General features: G+C 43.6%; 1 protein-coding gene across 1 annotated transcript in view; it reads right to left on the bottom strand.

Annotated features, from left to right (window-relative positions):
• LOC308300717 (protein EFR3 homolog B) overlaps positions 1–20442 on the bottom strand; it is a 67761-nt gene that overhangs the window by 44149 nt on the left and 3170 nt on the right. Inside the window, exons 3-5 of the mRNA XM_080744609.1 lie at positions 6468–6544; positions 2293–2420; positions 1024–1174 (exon numbers count right to left, since the gene is read on the bottom strand). Coding sequence (XP_080600735.1) covers positions 1024–1174; positions 2293–2420; positions 6468–6544 — 356 coding nt within the window. The remainder of the gene's footprint in view (positions 1–1023; positions 1175–2292; positions 2421–6467; positions 6545–20442) is intronic.

Genomic DNA, 20442 nt, shown 5'->3' with positions numbered 1-20442 from the left:
AAAGGGGGAAAAGAGGTATTAATAAGGAAGAATAGTAGAGTAATCATACATGCTTGTCAAAGTTGTCACGTTTTTACATTGGTCCTTGCTTGTGAAAGGCACTGAAATATTGCTGGGATTGTGGGCAAAATTGCTGCTGTCACATGCTATATATAATTCATGAAACTTGTGATTGTGTGTGTGTGTGTGCGCGCGCGCGCGTCACACACAATTTGTCCTTGGCATTATTCTGACAGCGTCCAACCGTTCGGTCTCGCACTTGGCATGCGTCTCATATAAACCCCCGAGAGGTACACAATTCGGGCGCACCCATGGTTTCTGAGAACTGTAAAACGACAAATATCTGAATAGGCCTATCTGTCACCCCCGGGGTCCGAGAAAGAGTGCAGAAACGCTCAGTGTGTTCGGGAAGTCATATGCATCGGTTTACCCCCCCCCAAATAAGCCAAATTAGCCTGCCCTGAAGCAGGGGCTGACACTAAGGTCTCAGAGGCACTTGCCCGTCGGGTAACAAGTAGCAAGTACAGGTCATGTTCTACTTGCCCAAAGGTCATGCCCACTTGCCCGAAAAGTAAATCTTCCATTATAAAATGATGATATGTAAGATTTTAATTACCACTCAATTTAACACTTATTTCTTTACTTTCTGGGGCTGTGCGATAAAAAAAATCATACCTTGAATACCTCCAAATACAAATACCTACATAGCTATGTTTGAATATGTCTATGTTTCACACTTGTTATTTCATATTTTTAAGTGAAGCAACAGTAAAAACAGCACACTATAGGTAAACAGTGCTCTTATTTTACATTGCACAAACCAGAAGACAGAACTCACTGGCCACGTTCAGGTGTTTAGACAGACATCTTGTATTGTGTTTATAGACGGTTGCGTCCCCTCTCAAATGAGCACTTGCCCGGTCGAACCCTGAAAGCAAACTTCACCTGTGTGAAAGTTTTATTTACCGGGGGCAGGTGGGGAAGCCTTAGTGTCAATGCCTGCCCTGAAGTGTGAACACTCACCGAGTTGGTCCCCAGGATCTGCAGGTTGGGTTTGTCCGACTCCAGCAGCTTGCGGACCATCTTTAGGAAGCTCTCCACAAACAGGTTGATGCTCTGACAGTGACAGGCCATCAGCAGCTGGTCCAGGGCCTCCATGGCTATGCACACATATCTGGAAAACATAAGGGTCATTTAGACCTTTAGCTATTCAAAAATAGCAGATCTACAAGCTCATAGCACGGCACCGTGAAATCTTTGAATATGTATATATATATTTTTAAACCGAACTTTTCTAACTCAAATATTTGCTTCTGGGTGGGTCCCTGGAACAAAATATTTTGAGATGGGTTGGTTTTGCAGCTAAATACATATAATTTTGGGGGGTCCTTGACATGAAAACCACTGATCATAGAAAAATAAATCTTAGAAGGATTTAGAGGACGTTTGTAGAATCGGCCTCAGGTTTTAATTTGTTAACGACACATCTAATGCATTATGTTAAGTGATGACTCAAGCAAAATTATTTGTCCCAATAGCTCCTCTACCTAGGCATTACCTTTGTGGTGGCCTTTCATTCAATCAAACTCCTAATCTAAAACGTATCACCTTCACCTAGGCTTTGTTCAATTCAATCGAGCTTACGTGTGTGGCTTAGGGCTGCGGCACTTCAGATAATGAGTTGCGCGTGAAGGGCACGTTATTTGTCACGGTCAGAGATGGCCGAGATTAAAGATGATAGGCGATTTTTCTGTGGGTGCTGTTGGCAGGGGCGTCACAAGGGGCGGAAAAGTGGAACTGAGTTACTAGACCCCAAGTTCGGGTCACAGCGCGGCACACTGCGAGCTTGTAGATCTGCTATTTTTGAGAAGTTGTGAAAATGTGTGCAAATCTTTGAATATTTGTGTTTTTAAGCGGACATTTGTAACTCAAATTTTGCTTCAGTGGGGTCACTGGAACTAAATATTTTTAGATGGGGGTGCGTGGCCAAATACATATCATTTTGGGGGTCCTTCACATGAAAAGGTTTGAGCACCACTGACATAGAAACATAGGTTTTTCAAAAAAAACCTTAGAAGGATTTGAAATATTCAAAGACTTCAATAGTTAAAGCACAAAATAATGGAATAATGCGTTCCCAGTCTAAATGGGTTAAACCCCCTCTCCCTCGGAAGAACATTCATGGGGGGCCCTCAGTGAATCCTTGTACCCAGAGCCCAGAATTTGGTGCCACACCCCTGGTTGTTGGGTGTACAGAGGGGCAGCAGAGCAGAGCGAGCAGGCGATGCGTACCCGTATCTGTGTCGGGCGACGTCCCTGGACAGCCTCTCAGACAGGTAGGCTCCGATGCGGTCCAGCTTCTCCGGAGCAGACAGCGCGTAGAATGTCAGCTTCTCCATGTTGGCCTTCACCAGCCCGTCCTGACATAGAGACATTTGATTTGATTCATGTCACATTTTAAAAACAATACAAAGAAAATGTATACAGAATGTAGTGCCACGAGGATGCAAGAAGCCCAATGGGCTTATATGAGGCTTCTACCTATGTAGAGTATAACAATTAGGGATGGGACGATAAGCGATAGTATCGTTTATGGTGATAATCATATCGTGGAGACTTAATTTATCGTGATATCGTCTTCCGTCATGCACTGGGATCAATTCACCTTTTATTTGCCGAGCTGCATATTCAGTACCACTTAAACCCTCTATAATTGATAAAAGCTACTTACTTATAATATACGTACTTAACTTGATAGTCTTTTTTTTCACTCTCTATCAAATGTCTTTGCCAAAAAATAGTTTTGGCAAATGTTGCGCCCCAGGATAATGGATTTTGATCAATCTCGGTCAATTTCTTTGGTCACAATAATCGTGATATGATGACATTTTCATATCGTCCCATCCCTAAAACAATACAAATGAAATATTGATGGAACATGATATGTAAACAAAATATAAATATATAGATTTGACAAATAACATTTTTTGCAGCCTAAAAAATATATATAGAACCTGATTGAAAAGAAAAGCAATACCTGATTAACCATAACAAGATTACTGATAATAATAATAAAAATATGGTTGACATATCAGATATTACATGATGTCAAATAAGCAGCCAAGCAGCAGAGAGAGGGGAGTTTGTCGAATTGTAAATTACTAGCAGCACTGATGTAGTGAACAATGAATCTCAGCAGCTCATGCTGTATGTTATTGTTAAACTGGAAATACCAGTAAGACTCCCTAATCGGGAGATAAGCGACCGTAGGTCACTTATCTCCACAAATAGAGCAAAAATGTGTTTTTCCAAAATCTTCCTGATCCATGTTGATGACATGAGTGTAGACATACTGTGTAGTGATTTTCGTGATTTTAGGGCAAAATCTGAATCGGCCTCTTGGTGGCGCTAGAGGGCCATGTGAGAAATGAGGGGTGGGGTCTCCGCGCCGCCAAGGCGGACGAATAGGTACCGGCCCCGGCTCTCCCGGTCGCTCCTAGCCCGAGTTACGGCATTTTATGTGAGCTGCAGTGGCAGGGGGTCCTCCACTGGGGGCGCCACCACTTTTGCATCCGTTCTGGAGCACCAGGAGTGGGTGGTCCCCGGGAATGCCCCGTGAGCAGCCCCGTTGGGGTGGTCATTTGGTAATTTTTGCACATGTGCTCATTTTTTACACTTGGGGGTCCCCGAGGGAGCTGGGGGTCCCTGGAGCTCCGGGGGTCCTTGGAGGTTGTAGTTTGGCAGGTAAGGAGTGTGTGTGCAAAATCTGGCATGGAGTTCACTAAGTTCACACTCAAAACTTTCCCCCATGACCCACTTTGCTGTTGGGGAAAGCTGGTTTGAGCTAGAAAACATCTAGGGTCCACTGAGATCCCGTTTTAACATTCAGCCCAGCAATGGAAATAGTCTCAGTGAAGCGCATAGATAAGACATCAAGTGCAGATACAAGAACAGTTACTGAGGAAGAGCTTTGTGCTCAAAACGTTACAGAGTTATTTGGTGCCAATTTACCCATTTAGGCCTAGAACTATTGACTGCTTTAACTATTGAAAAATAGCAGATATACAAGCTCACAGCGCGGCACCGAGTGCCGCGCTGCGAGCTTGTAGATCTGCTATTTTTGAAAAAGTTGTGAAAATGTGTGCAAATCTTTGAATACCGGTATATGTATTTTTAAAGCAAACGTTTGTAACAAATTTTGCTTCTGGGTGGTCCTTGGACCAACATATTTCGAGATGGGGTCCGTGGCCAAATACATATCATTTTGGGGGTCCTTCACATGAAAAAGTTTGAGAACCACTGACATAGTAGTCTCTCTAGAACAGACTAACTGAGCTCCAGTTGAGTGACTTTACTTTTCACGATTTTTTCAAAAACAGCAGATCTACAAGCTCGCAGCGCGGCACTCGGTGCCGCGCTGTGAACTTGTATATCTGCTATTTTTCAATATTTAAAGCATAAAATAATACACAATACTGTGTACCCATTTTGAATGGGTTAAGCAAGCGTTTATTTATGTATTATGCATACTAGTACAGATACTTGCATACATTCAGAAATGCTAAATGCACACAGAGGGAAGTCACACAGATACCAATAGATTCCAATTTAAATTAAAAACATCATTATTGTATATCCAGTAAAAAGAGAGCAGGACAAAATGACTTCAAAGCGTTCATATGTATGGCCCATACGTATACATTTGGTAGTCTCGTGTAGACAGACCATCAGAGATTTCCGCCTACTAAAATGTGAGGATCAGCACCAACAAACCTTTTTACTGCTTTGAAACTCAATCCTGATACAGTCCCAGTATGAAGGACTGCCCTAAAGTCCTTGCATTGGTTCTGGAATACAGTTTGTATTTAAATCTCTGAAGGGTTTTCCACTCAGATCTAGGCCTACACTGAATTTACTGTAGACGTCTCCAGAGATCAGTAGGTAGTAGGCAGAGCTCTCCCATTGTCTGGCTGCACAAAACCAATATACAGTGTCTCAACATTGTCACGTTTCTTTTTGCTACCGAATCTCACAATTCAGTGCTGTGTTATCCACATGTGACGTGTAATGAAACTGAAATATGCTTTGCCTTTGTTTTCATATGTCTGAGAACAGCTGTATTAGAATGACTTGATCTCGAGATCAATTTGACACAAATCACAGATTCGGATTGGAGATGGTCGCGAACACAAAACGTGCACCTTTTGTGAATGAAGTTTTATGAATCTTCGTGAATGTAAATTAAGATCTTTGACAAGTATGTTCACCTGTACACACACACACACACACACACACACACACACACACACACACACACACACACACACACACACACACACACACACACACACACACACACACACACACACAATAAATACATGCTAATGCACAAGAGTATTTACAGCTGTGATAAGGCAAGTGTTGGGTTCACAAATAATGCATGTATGCATGTTACACACACACACTGTGACACACTGTGTGTTAGTGAGTGAATGCATCTATTCCCCAGCTGATATGATTAGTTAGTTACAGTCTCCATGTATGTGGCATATGAGCCCAAATTAGCACATCTTTTTGGGGGGAACAAGATGAGCATGTGCCCATAAAAATATGCACACACACACATGCACGTATGCACACACAGTAAGGAAACAAGATCTGCATGTGCCTGTGTTGGCATGTCAAATAAGATATGCTATATCTGCACAACACTGGTGCTTCCAAAGGAATAAATCCCCTCTCCCTCCGTTTTCCTCTCTGTAGGCAAAACCAACTGGCTTTGTGACTCATCCATACTGGCTTTTGAGCTGATAATTGAGAACGACAGCCAAGGGTGACAAGCCAGTGGCTGGCGGCACAAGCTAGGGAGGAGGTGACAAGCCAGTGGCTGGCGGCACAAGCTAGGGAGGAGGTGACAAGCCAGTGGCTGGCGGCACAAGCTAGGGAGGAGGTGACAAGCCAGTGGCTGGCAGCAATAGCTAGGGAGGAGGTGACAAGCTAGTGGCTGGCGGCACTAGCTATAGGGAGGAGGTTGGCGTAGATTAGAAGCTTTGTGAACCTGTCTTCCTCGCCTTCTCTCCTCCTAAATTCTGCCAAAGCTCCAAGAGCAAGCACCTTTTGGCAATGTAAACATCTGTTTTGTAACTTAAGTTTTCAATTAATTGTAGTGGATTAAAAGTACAATATTTGCCTCTGCGATGTAGTGGATTAGAAGTTAAAGTACTGAAAATTGGAACAACTCAAGTATAGTACAAATACCTCGAAAGTTTACTTAATTAAATGTACTTAGTTACGTTACACCACTGTCGGTAAGCAGTAAAGCGCTGGATGTAAAGGGTGCGTGCGTGCGTGCGTGCGTGCGTGAGAGAGACTATAAGTGTATGAGAGAGAGAGAGAGAGGGGAAGTTTACATGTGGGGAGAAAATCCCTCAATACCGTGAAGAGGAAGTGCCAGTCGAAATTCTCACCTCTGGATCCTCGGGAAAGATGTTGTCTACCAGCCTCTTGTAGCGAGGCCTCAGCGCCCCACAACATCCACACACCCCTGTGGGAAGAATTACCAGAGGGTTGGGGGGGAAGGGGAGGAGAGAGAGGGAGAAAGAGTCAAAATCAATTAACTCTCAAATACATGGAACGCGCCCGAGTCACGTTAGATTTGAACCACTTTAACCATTATTTTATGCTTTAACCATTGAAAAATAGCAGATATACAAGCTCACAGCGCGGCACCGAGTGCCGCGCTGCGAGCTTGTAGATCTGCTATTTTTTAAATATCGTGACAATGTGTGCAAGTCTTTGAATATCTTTGACCCGATCTTTGACCCGACTTCTAAGTCCTTCCTCTAAATCAGCTGTTCTCAAACTTTTTCATGTCAAGGACCCCCAAAAATACAGGTATTTGGCAGACCCCCATCTCAAAATATGTTGTTCCAGGGACCCCCCAGAGGCAGAGATTTGAGTTACAAAAGTTTGCTTTGAAAAATATATATTGAAAAATTTGCACACATTTTCACGATTTTTCAAAAATAGCAGATCTACAAGCTCGCAGCGCGGCACTCGGTGCCGCGCTGTGAGCTTGTATATCTGCTATTTTTCAATAGCTAAAGCAGTCAATAATCCTACGCCTAAATGGGTTAAAGGTTGATCACAGGATTAGTCTAAATGTGATGGAAACAAGAGAGTAAAATTAGAGTTGGTGTGGAGAAAGAAATAAACTGCTGTGGAGGACCACCTGACAAAGGATCACACTAAAGAGGATTGTTATTTGCATGCCGACCCAGACACCCCAGACAGAGGCTTCTGAGAGTAAGAACAATGGGAGGAGGCACATTCATCACACCACAGCACTGCTGGGAGACTCTGTAAAGAATCTGTCTGTGGAGTCAAGTGACTCCCAGCCCTGGCATAGTCTGAGCTGTTCCCGAAAGATAGCGTTCACAGAAAAGCCAGGCGGAGAAAAGGTGAATCCCACACAAAGACAAAGTCAGAGGATAGGTCACGGTCACACACACACTCAGAAAATAATTGCTGTCACAGTGACAGTGAGTCACAAAAAGAAAAATGGATTGGCCAATGAACAGCTTTGCGGATTGGACATACAGTACATACAGACAAAGCCACATGTAGAAGCGGTTCTAAAAATGCTCAGATGATGAATATAGCCACAAACACAAACACACACACACACACACACACACACACACACACACACACACACACACACACACACACACACACACACACACACACACACACACACACACACACACACACACACACACACACACACACACACACACACACACACACACACACACACTGAGGAGAGCAGTGTAACAAACACTGCTCCCTTTGGGTTTGCAGTGTGGATAATGCTGGCCACGACGCTACTGTACTGGCCCAAGAGCTGGAATCTAATTGGTGGAAGATCTTCAGCAGTGGTGAGTCATAGGGGGGTCCCAGGGAGAGACAGAGGAAGCTGGAGGAGAATAAATCCTAATTGATGCTCCGCCGCACAACAGTGTCGTGCCTTCGAAAACAGCAGACCTTAACAGTACAGTGAGACAGTACAACAACACGTGAAGATAGGGCTGTCATGATTATGACACTTTACATTACGATTAATTGTCACTCAAATAATTGCGAATAACGATTTAATTGTGTTTTTGGCGTTGACAATTACATTTCTGTTTGGCTTTTAGGCTTAGAAGTTGCACATGGCAGATATGTCACATGACATGACCTAAATATACAAAGAAATTACTGACATAATTGACAACTTTATACTTAAAAAAGAACATTGATAGCCGATCTACAAGCTCACAACGCGCCGCGATGCGACGCGTTGTGAGCTTGTAGATCTGCTATTTCCACAATTTTTTTACTTTAAAAAATATATATGAAGATTTTTCAACATGGAAACGATTATGAAAAATAATCGCGATTATGTAAAATAATCGCGATTAGCCGATTATGTAATAATTGTGACAGCCCTACGTGAAGATGTGACATGTTGTGAGCTTGCAGATCAACTACGTGAAGTAAGAGTTTGTGAAGTATGACCCTTCAAACCCACCCCCCCACAGGGGAGCCTGAACAAACAGCTACACCGTTTTTCCAAGAAGCCTCATAGTCTATACAATAACTAGGTTAGCTTACATAGACAAAGAAAAAGAGCTGCAATGACATGACTTCCTTTAATAATTCCTCCTCTCCTCCTCCTCATCCTTCCTTCCCTCCCTTTCTCCATTCATGCACCTTCTCTACTCTCCTTTGGAGTAAATATACGAAGTGAACGTGTTACAGATCAGAAGGAGGCTCGTTTTCTACTCGTCCCCTGACACATCATCAGTGGCCTTCGCTTTGTAGGACGAACGATGGGCATGGTGTAATGCCCTCTAAAAGCCTTTGAACGGTGGGGAAAAACAAGCCATCTGCTGCTGTTTTGACTAAAATGGCTTTGCGTGGAGGGGTGTGTGTGCGTGCACGTGTGTGTGCGTGCACGTGTGCGTGCGTCCGCGAGGAGAGGGCGAAGTGTGCCTCGAGGCCCTCCCGTTTCCCCCCAATGTTCTAGCGGTGCTCAACTCCACAGCGACGCGCTCCGTCTGCTCTCCGATGGTCTCTGCTTCTATTCATAGCCTCTGTCCTCCATCACTTCAAACAATAATGAGCCCCCCCTACACACATGCATATCACCCCCTCCCTCCCTCCCTCTGAGTCTTGGCCCGGAGCCCGGCGGCTGTAGGGTTCACTGAGAAATTAATGACAACACACGGCAGCCCCCCAACAGGGAGGTGCATGATGGAGAAAGAGAGAGTGTCACAGAGAGGGGGAGAGAGAGAGAAACTGAAAGAGAGCTACAGTAGAACAGTGGTTCTGAACCTTTTCAGGCAGAGACCCCCAAAATAATCATTTGTTAACCCACCCCCACCCCACAGTGACGAGCACAAGCTCAGTTGAGGCATTACATTTTGTTCTATTGTGAAAATAGCAGATCTAAGTTGCGAGGCGTTGTGAGCATGTAGATCCGCTATTTTTACAATTTCTGCCTCTAATATTTGGCCAATGCTTAATTTGTCATTTTAGAGGTGTTAAAAAGTCCTTAAATTGTCACTTTAGAAATGTGCAGATACCCTCTATATACACTTAAACGTTATGTCGGTTTGTTAACTGTTGAGTGAGAAAACAATGTTGCACATTAAGTTCATCATCTGGGGACCCCTCCAAAAAAATCATTCGACCCACAGGTTGAGAACCACTGCAGTAGAAGACAGAACAGTGGGGGAAGACCGTGTCGTGCCGTGGTGAATGAGTCACAGATGAGTGCTACACTACTGCATGGTGTAGAGTCACCATCAAGGAGAAAACATGAAGGTCTGCACCCTCTCCCGCTGCACAGGACCATACAGTGGGGGAAGAGACCGTCTGAGGATGTGGGGAGGGGATAACTTGAAGAGAATGGATATTAAAGGTAGAGCAAGTGATTTCACTTAAAGGACCATTTCACCTCTGGGACAACCAGATCTTATTTTATTTGCATCATATGATGCAAAATGCATCATATGATGCATTAGAGCATGCTGAAATACTAAAATATCTAACAACACAGATTGAACTAAAAGAAAATAACTCAGGATTGTGTTGATCGTGTCCCAAACAACAATAAAATAAGATCTGGTTGTCCCAGAGGTGAAATGGTCCTTTAAGTTTCAGTTTTCACGTAGGTGACATGCGGGAGCCTTCCTCCTATCACGATCAACTGGGGGCGGGCCTTGGTGTGGGTAATGCCCGCCACCCACTCGACCATGCATGGAGGAAGGCCTTTCCTGATTGGAGGAAAACCTGTCACCCAACAGTTTTGGTGGAACAACTGAAACTGCTTTTTTCTCCTCACAGGGGATAAGGCTGAAGTCCAAATATGGCCCAAACACTCTAATAGTAACTAGTACTGTCAGAACATAGACCCGTTCTGTTATTATTTGAATTAAATGAAATCACTTACCCTACCTTTTAATATCAAAAACTAATTTATAGAAAATCCCTTGTGCCCTTTGCCTTCGTTAGTTTTTTAAGTTTGTTAGGAAGGAGGCAATTCTGACCTACCGTGGTTCCTACGCTGTAGGTTGAGGTCTATAAAACTGCATCACAAGTCATTTTACGAGCCTATCCTCCTTTCCACTAAAAGTAATCTTGTTAATGACTCTGTCTGGAAAGTGACAACTGGTATGAATGAAGGCCTCTGAATGCGAGGCCTTGTGGACAAGGACATTCAGAATGAAGTACTGTACAACGAAACACTGAGTACAAGGGGGTTACAATAAATTGTAGGGAACGATTGGTAGAGCTACCATTAGTGTGTACTAATGCTTTATCGAGCTCCTTTGAAATGATAATTTGGGTGTCAGTTTCGGTTCAACTCAGGCAGACAGGCGCCGTGTATACACCAACGTAATTTTGTTGAGGAATAAGACACTGGACGAGACAGTTGCAATGCCTGCAGAGCCAGCATGTCTTTTCATGCTCCATCAAATTCACAGTGCATTTGCAAATATTTCTAAAGGGCTAACAGTTCAAATGCATCTCCTGACAGTTACGTTATATAATCGTCCATTTGATGCAAAAAGCATCAAATGCTTTATAGATCACACATTGGATGTAACAAGCATGAAATGAATGCAACGGAGAATGGCCATAAATTTCCCGATAGCATCATCTTGCACTTTGGTTTGGCTCCCGCAGAGTTTGCTCTTAAGAGATTGCTGCGTGCTGCATGCTGGGAGGCAGTGACCTTTGTAACCATTTTCTGTCTGTTTAATTTAAAACCCAATAAGACCTGGAATTATTTTATACTTTAGCTATTGAAAAATAGCAGATATACAAGCTCACAGCGCTATTTTAAATCTTTGAATATATATTTTTCAAGGCAAACTTTTGTAACTCAAATCTCTGCTTTTGGGACATATTTTGAGATGCCAAATACATATAATTTTGAGGGTCCATTGAGATGAAAGGATTTAGAAGACATTTATGGAATCGGGTGAAAATATTCAAAGACACATTTTCACAATTTTTCAAAAATAACAGATCTACAAGCTCATAGATCTGATATTTTTCAATAGCTAAAGCATAAAATAATGGTTAAAGCGACACAGATACGTTCCAGGTCTTAAAGGGTATTAATGTGCATGTGTCAATATGTGCATGCGGTCCACTCCAGAACCAGCCCTCATCCAATCACCACAGCAACCAGGAGAAGCTAATAAAGAAGCTATTTTTAGCGCTAAAACAACAGGTGCATTAACAGATTACATTCTCCAGTTCCCCCAGGTACCCTGCGCTTCAACTTTCCACATTAGGCTGAGTGACACAGACGATCAGCAGAGAAGGGAGAGAATGGCAGAGGAAGAGAGACAGTAAAATGGAAGACCTAGAGAACAAAACGCACCGGCCCGGGACATAATCGCTCGCTGTGTCATATCTACACCTGCTGGCCCCAAAGCTGTTCTGTAGCTTACCCAGACATGTGGCGGACAAATCGTGTGAATGGTTACAGCCTAGACGCCCCGCAACGACATTATTAAACACGTTTTGGATCTGTGTTTGTATGTGTTGGTGTAGGCGGAGAGATTATTACCGGTAGACATATTTTGGATCTTGTATGAGCTAGTAAAGTGTTCTCAAAGTGGGTTCCGGTCATCCCCAGGTGGTCCTTGAGGGGTCCTCCTCAGCCAAAATGAGGAACAGTATATTTCCACTATTGTTTCACTCACTGCAAGTTAGTCCAATGAGAGATTATGAGAGAAGAGAGAGAGAGAGACAGCCTACAGCTGGGGTCTTGTATTGCTGGGTAGGTGAGCTCACACTAAAAATAGCCTTAACCAGCAGAATAGCACATAATAACACTGTAATTCAGCAAGCAAAAAGCTCAGAGGCATACTGTAGGATTACATGTAATTACATGTTACAACCCCCCCACACACACACATGCACACACACACACACACACACACACACACACACACACACACACACACCTGTGTTATGCTCCGGAGAAAAGGAGATACAGTAAGAGGCAGATATTTTGACAACAGCCAAAGAGGGTAACTAGTGATTCGTACACTGAATGGCAAGTGCACTCAGAGCATTGATACTCGCATACCTACAGTACATGTGCTACTAGACAGAGGCAATCAACGGGGCAAAATGTCATGCGTAATAAATAACAGGTACAGTATTGCACATTAGAACAGCCCACCTATGCGAACAGAATGAAAAACACACAGTGTGTTAAGAGAGAGAAGCAGATGCTACAGACTCAAACGACTGATAGCAATGCCCAGTTTGTCTCTGGGGTGTACAGGGAATAACCAGCCTACAAAAACATCGCACTCCATCAGACATCAGTCTTGTTCGCGTGGAATCGCACAGGCAAGTGGGTATGACAAGAATGTCTACATTATTCCCACATCTATAGACAGCGTGGGATACAAAACACATGTCCACTTAGATCCAGCGTGGGTGGCGGCCACCACACTGTCACTGATATATATTCCCAGCTGTCAACAAATCTTCATGATGCGAGGCCGATCCACTGTGCTATGAATCACTGCCAGACAGGCACACAGATTGGCTGTGAAGGGGCCAGGACCACATAGCCATAGCTCAAATGCAGTGGAAAGCATGACTGAACTTCATCTCTGCCAACATGCAGTATACGCATGTTGAGTCACTCACTACTAAGTATGAACACAGGCACTTCCCATCAATAATCCACTAGCACAGAGCAGCTCACACAGGCTGACCTTTGTACAGTGCTTCTATTAAAAAAATTGAATATTGTGTAAAAAAGCACACAGATAGCCATAGCACCCCAAATAATCACTGACTGCGGAAAAGTCAAACTTGACTTCAAGAAACTACGACTTCAGAAGGGTTGACATTTCTGTATTACAAATGCTTGCTTGTTTTGAGTGGTCTCTCTCGAGTAATATTGTAATATTTTGAGATACCGATATGGACTTTTGATATTCATGAGCTGTATGCCATAACAATTCAAAATAAAATAAAATAAAATGTTTCGAATATTTCACTGCATTCACAATGTATATATGAAAGTTTCAATTTTTAAATTATATTACAGAAGACATTTTACTTTTTTTAGAGGGCTCTGTATTAATCAGAGAGCTATTCAATTAACAAGCTGTTGACAAATGCCTTTTCTGTCTGCGATACTCTTGGCCATGGAGTGCAGTAAACAAATTCAGCCGTGTGTATTTGCCAAGACCCATTACCCACATACACTTCCAAGGAGAGAGCATCTTATCTTTTATTGCATACAGTATTATGGGCTCCTTTATCAAAACATAAGCAAATACACGCAACTGAAATTGTAGCACTGCTTGAATCCTATCACTGAATGATGTACGAAAACACAAGAGCAAGTTACTGTCTAAGCTTTCAAGAACAGCACTTAACTATCACACATGTACTAGGTGTACCACAACACCCCGTCCGAGTGGAGCACACCATGAACAAACACGCTGAGATCCAAGCATGCGCTAAACAGTAATTTGAGCAAGTAAGGAAAAAGGTACCTAAATAAAGCCATCCACCATTACTGAAAATATACATGTCCAAAATAAAAGCCTGGCTGCGCTTCGGAACACCGTAATTCAGCAGAGTGGTAATCTCCTCATGAGAGACCAAGTCAATATGTTCCAACGTGAGAGAGTGAGACGTTCCCCATAGTCTGTCACAGGACAGAAATAAGAAAACACAAACCATCTATAGAATGTAGGGAAACTCGTTCTACTGTAGATGCTTCACATTGCTTTGAAAAACGGCCAAGACATGCACACAACCACACACATAAACAGTACTCCAGGGCAGGCACACCCACACAGACAGAGTGAAATAATTGTCATTCTTACCGTACATAGGTCCTGATGTTGAATTGTCTGACAATAGACGCCTTTAGCCTCACTGATGAAGACACTCATACAGATGCATGCACCACTGATCCAAGAGGGGCACTGGGAATAATTCTCAAACGCACACCGCCTAGTACTCTGGGTTTGAAAGCCTGCACATGTGCAAGCTAAAAGCCACGCAAACACATGTCGTGATTGGTGCAGAGGCTGGCTTGACGCGATGAGCCACACATACAACACATGCGCGCACGGATGCAAGGACGCGCAAAGTGTGATGCGATGACCTTGGCTTTCTCCCCCCAGTGCGCGTTCTGCAACAGCGCTCCTTCTCAAGATTGTAGCGCTGGTTTTTCACGCGGAGATGCAGGCGCGCAAAAATCCTCCCACCGATCAAAGACGGAGGGGGGAAGAGAACCCGTGCACCAGAGTGGTAGAGAGGGACAAACTCTCCTCCCTCCCACCCACGCAATCTCCCTCTCTCCATCTCTCCATCTCCCCGCCCCCCTGCCTGCATCACACTTTCCCTCCTCGGTCTTTCCATGCCTCTCGTGTTTCTCTATCCATCCTTTCACCCCCGCCCCCCATTCCCTCCCGTTATTAATCATCGTTATTTCTCTGGCTTTAAGGGTTTGCCCCAGCTTCACGCATCCAACATGGCAGATCTACAAGCTCAAAATGTGAGCTTGTAGATCAGCTATTTTTTTTAGAACAGGACATGATGCACAACAGAGTATAAATCAGGTATTATGGTTTTATGTATGGTATGATCTACGTTTCCCCTGTATGAATTCATTTAGCAGTGATGATGCACTACCACAGCGAGGACATTTGCCATGACTGCAAACATGGACATTGTAATTTAGCCTTAAAGGACCACCTTACCTCTGGGACAACCAGATCTTATTTTATTGTTGTTTGGGACACGATCAACACATTTTGCATCATGACCAGTTGTTGCATGCTGAAACACTAACATTTCTAAAAACACAGACTGAACACAAAAAATAACTTGTGTTGATCGTGTCCCAAACAACAATAAAATAAGATCTGGTTGTCCCAGAGGTGAGGTGGTCCTTTAATGTTATCCAAGTGTAGTCCAGGTGTTGAATTAATGATTTCTTCAAATTACAGAGGACACACTACTAATAATCAAGAAATGTTAATACCATGCATGGCAATACAAATACATTTGAGTTGCACAGAAGCAGCAGTATAGTACATCTATCTATGTACTGTCCATGCTCTGGGCATCCAGATGTCGCAGGGGTAAAGTTCCTGCTCACCACCGCAGCGGCTACGGCTCAAATCCTCCGCAGTGCCTCCAGCATGGCAAGTGTTTGGGGGTGGGAAGCCGGGTGGGAGAGACTCCTACAGGTTGGTATAGGGCAGGGGTCGGCAATTAGATTTGGCCTCGGGCCAATTTTTTTCTAAACTTGAGATGGGGGGCCAGAACATATAATGAAAGGCTAATTTAAGAAATTCATAGTTAAACAATGTTACTGGAACTCCAAGACAGACTGCCTTACAAGATATATAAGCATCTGTGATAAAAAGAAAATAATATATCTGTGGAAAAACGAGCGGTTTTCCCCCCTTTCTATTTGCAAATATTGATGGACTGATGTAGTGAAGCCTTTAATAATTGTAATGATTAGCCTACATACTTTTATGTTAATAATTATTATTTCCTTCTTCTCTGCTGCCAGTCGTAGGCTACAACATCACATAAATATAATCATGAATCATGATTCATGCACATCTCACAATTCTGTGCAGCACGTTGTGAGTTTGTAGATTCAATATACTGTGCGCAAGTTGCGCAACACCGCTGCACGTTGACAAATTGGTCGTTATAGTGAAGTGATCGCAGCTGCTTGGCAGAAAGAAGAAAGACTGCTAGAACGCTAAACATCAGCCTTATCTGCTTCAAATAGGCAAGCTAGAGAATGAACCAAAAGCATAAAGAAGAGGAAACAAGTGGAAAGGGGCGTTTATAGAGGAATATGGACAGAAAATGTATGCGCTGTTTATCCTACCTGGACTCGTCAATGCAAAGCCCCTTTAGAAGCGCAACAGCTTTGCTGTGACATTGTTGGCTGCTTGAAAGGAAATCATTTTAGACAGCACCAAGAAGATGAAGCATGGATGGCACCTCCAAAGTTAGATTCCACGCACTCTGACCACAGGTAAAAGCTCACAGCAGCAGCAAGCAGCAGCACCGCCACTCAGTCAATTTCAATTCAATTCAAAGGAGCTTCAGTCACTACTGTGCACACGGCTGCTGCGCTTGTTTACAAACATTGAGACTGAATGCACAGCTGACTGTATCATGTAATCAATTCCCAACAGATCCCCAAACCTGTTGTTTTGGGGAGCACTGGTTATTCAACCTCCTCTTGTGTGCTAGTGAGGTGCTCCCATGGGAGCGCCCTTATCGAGACATATATACTTCATTGCGCAACGGTGTTCCACGTCAAGAGTAGCTGATATACAAACTCACATCGCGTCACCAATGCAACCCTTCAGAGCTTGGAGGTCTGCGGCTCTGCGCGCGACACCGTCGCAGGACGGAGCATAATTAGGCTTCATGGACTGCAGCTGGGCGAGCAGTAGACGCTCTGGTGATCCAGTGGATCGGGTGGGTGATCATGAGGAGCGCTCCCTCTGTTCTGATGACGGTGAATAGAGGTGGGGTTTGAAGGACAACTGTTTTGAATCGCTATTATTGTTTACAATCAACAGAAACTAAGGAGTATATATTTCAAGAGTGAGAATTTACAGTAAAAATCCTAAGCATTCTTCCTCCACACTGGGAGAAAAACGGCATCTGAAAGTTTGATGGAATGCATTTTTAAACACGAGTGCCATCCATTGCATCCTATGAACGGTGGGGTTCATTTGGTGCCGACCGGCGTGCGCATACTGGTTTATATCAATGTGACGTGGACCATTAAGGCATCTATTCACTCGGCATGATTATGTTGAATATTAAAAGCATGTGGGAATGCGTTCTCTGTTTGGACATTATAGCTACGATAGCGTATGTGGGACTGTCAGTCCAGTATCGTATAACAAATAAAATAATAATAAATAAATAATAAATAATAATAAAAATAAAAACATAATTCTCAAAATAATCTGGGGGGCCAGAAATAATTTCCAAGGGGCCAGTTTTGGCCCGCGGGCCGCCTATTGCCTACCCCTGGTATAGGGTGTCTGTTTAGCAGGGTGCAGAACCGAAAGAAATAGCGTGTTTCTTCGCATGCGTTTATGTCCTCCCAGTGAAACTCGTCACCCTCAGGTCAAAAACAGCGGCCGGCAACTTCATGTGTATCAGATGGGACACACGGTTGTCTACTCTACACCCTCCCGGCTCCCACATGACCTACTGTATGGGTTGGCACTGGCAGTGATAGGGACTAGAGATGATGGACAAACTGGGAATTAGCGTGAAGACTAAATTGGGAGAAAAAGGGGGGAAAAAGCAAACATCTTTTCTTTTCTTGTACCTACTTTACACCTAAAGCTTTCACTAAATCTTACTCCCGAGATGTCCCCAATATCGTATTTCTTTTTTTCAATACAAACTTTAAACCAAAATTAAAAAATTAAAAATGAAATAAAACATCCTTCCCCTTCTGTTTCACAAACAGCACAAACAAAAGCACACAAAAACAAAATACAAGCACACCATTCCCGCAGTCCTAGTCCTGACTACGGTTGATTTTGTAATTGGATTATGGTTCCAGCTCCTGCCAGAGCCCACCAGAGCATGTGAGCGGAGCGACGCGGGGAGCTCCGGTTCGGGGCCGCACACGACACACGTTTGAGCACGCCCTGTCGCACAGACAGACACAAACTGACGCAAACTGACATCCTCAACACTGCAACAAAGTGCACAGTGCACTTCCCTGATCAGGATTTCATTTAAATGTCTCCGTAATCCACACAGTATGTTGATAAATTCCTTGTGTCAGTTACAGTATGTTTGTATCACCAACCAATCAAAGGATTTGATTTGAAACGCAAGTGACGGGCTTTGGCTGACAATGACAATACCTACATAAAAAAGAAACTTGGATGGCGTGTTTTGCATCATAGTTATCATATCATAGCTGCCTGTCCATCTGTGTCCATCTGCCAAAACAAGTGTTTCAGACATGCACGAAAATACAAATGTATTTATTTTTTTGGCTGCTGAGTGGACAGGCCTGAGCGGAGCACAAAGTGAGACGTGCATAAATCAAGGTGGGGCAGAGAGGATAGCAGGCACGTGCACACAGACATCAAAGGGGGCTTGAGCCCCTGCCCTTTTATCCGTCTGTAAAAAGTGCCCTCTCCAGACCAACCATGAATGCAGTTTTTACTGTGGTGAATGAAATGCAAAACCTGAAGGCAGCATCCAAGAGAATTGCCTTGTCCAAACTCTCCTGAACTTAAACGCAGCATCTTATGTTGAAAGAATAGCCCTCTCTGTGTAGAAATCCATGCCGTACGCCACATCTACAGTATTCATTTGATTATGCTTAGTTCAGTGTGGTGTCAAGCACTGAAAATAGCCGACCTCCAAGCTCACAACGTGTCGCGCTGCGGCACTTTGTGAACTTGGAGGTCTGCTATTTTCGATATTTTCACCAAAATGCCCTTTTAAAAATGTCAGCCCCCGCCTCTCTAACATTCTCTGCACGTCCCTGGCCGATAGTGAGCGTGACAAGAGCCCCCTGGAGAGTGGAGCTGCATTTCCCCCTGCTCAGCTAAGCACAGCCCACATGCTCTGCAGGCACCCCCCAGTGTAGGATTTGTTTGAAAAAGATTGTGAGAAAAATGTATGGCAAAGTGTTGTATTAGATGCCAGCGTCAAACTAGGGGTTTCAAAGATCCATAGCCTCTTAGCTTTAATTTCAAAAGTGAGGCTCAGAGAGGTTAGGCTACCTCATGACATGATTAGTCCCAGACAGCCTTGCTAAATGCAATATTTGAACCTGAGAGCTGCTGCTGCTTGTCTCTAGGCTGCAGCCTGGTACACACAGTCTCAGTAAACAAACTGTAGCCTATTCATTCACTAATAGGCCATTGTGCGCCATTGCTGCTGTTGCTTCAGTCAACTCTTTTCTGTTCATTTTAACAGTACCAAACTGTTTTGGAAATCACATGGCCATCTCAGATTCCTCAACTCTGGCACCCTTTCACCCACACTAAATTCTTTCTGCTGTTCTACATACAGTAAAATGTGCCCCCGACTTTTCACGTAACCTTTCATTTTTGATTAATACCTGCATTTCGAAATTATGGGGATCGAGGTATTCCATCATGGTGGGGTGTCATTTAATTTTACGCCCCTATCCTCACAGACTGAACCATAGCAAGACAGGCTGAACCAACCAGAACAAAACAATAGCTATCAGGCCTAGATTCTTTCCTCACGTTGCAGTGGAAAGAGTCAGCGACTTAGGCGTATCGTACACATCGTTGATGATCTTAAATGGGATACACCCACCACTAATGTAATGAAAAAGGCTGAACAGTGCCTGTACCGTCTCTGTGGCCTGAAAAAAGATTTGCATCCTCAGATTGTTCTACAATGGCACCATTGAGAGCATGGTGTTGGGCTGCACCACCGCCTGGTATGGTAACTGGACCCCCGCCCTACAGAGGGTGGTGTAGATGGCCCTCAGGTGCTCTACTGTAGCTATACTTGAGCTGCCACCTAATGTTTACATTGACATGCCTGATGCATGCTGCCAAATGAGGTCTCATCTGCTATAGACTATATGGACAAAAGTCAATGTTCTATATCTGCTGCAATTCTATTGATACACCGCTGTATGTATCCGTTACTACATGCCATCACAACGGCAGCGCATACCAGTATACCAGTATAGATTTTTACATTGTCACTTCTTCTAACCATGCACATTGTCACTTCTTCTAACCATGCACCCTATGTATACAGGTACAATGTATATTTTTATACTACCAGGACAATTTCATATCAAGAATATTTTAGAATGTG

Source organism: Nannobrachium achirus (assembly GCF_963921795.1).
Source record: "Nannobrachium achirus genome assembly, chromosome: 16".
NCBI lineage: Eukaryota > Metazoa > Chordata > Actinopteri > Myctophiformes > Myctophidae > Nannobrachium > Nannobrachium achirus.
Note: the sequence above shows the minus strand (reverse complement) of the source record. Positions and strands in the feature narration are given on the sequence as shown.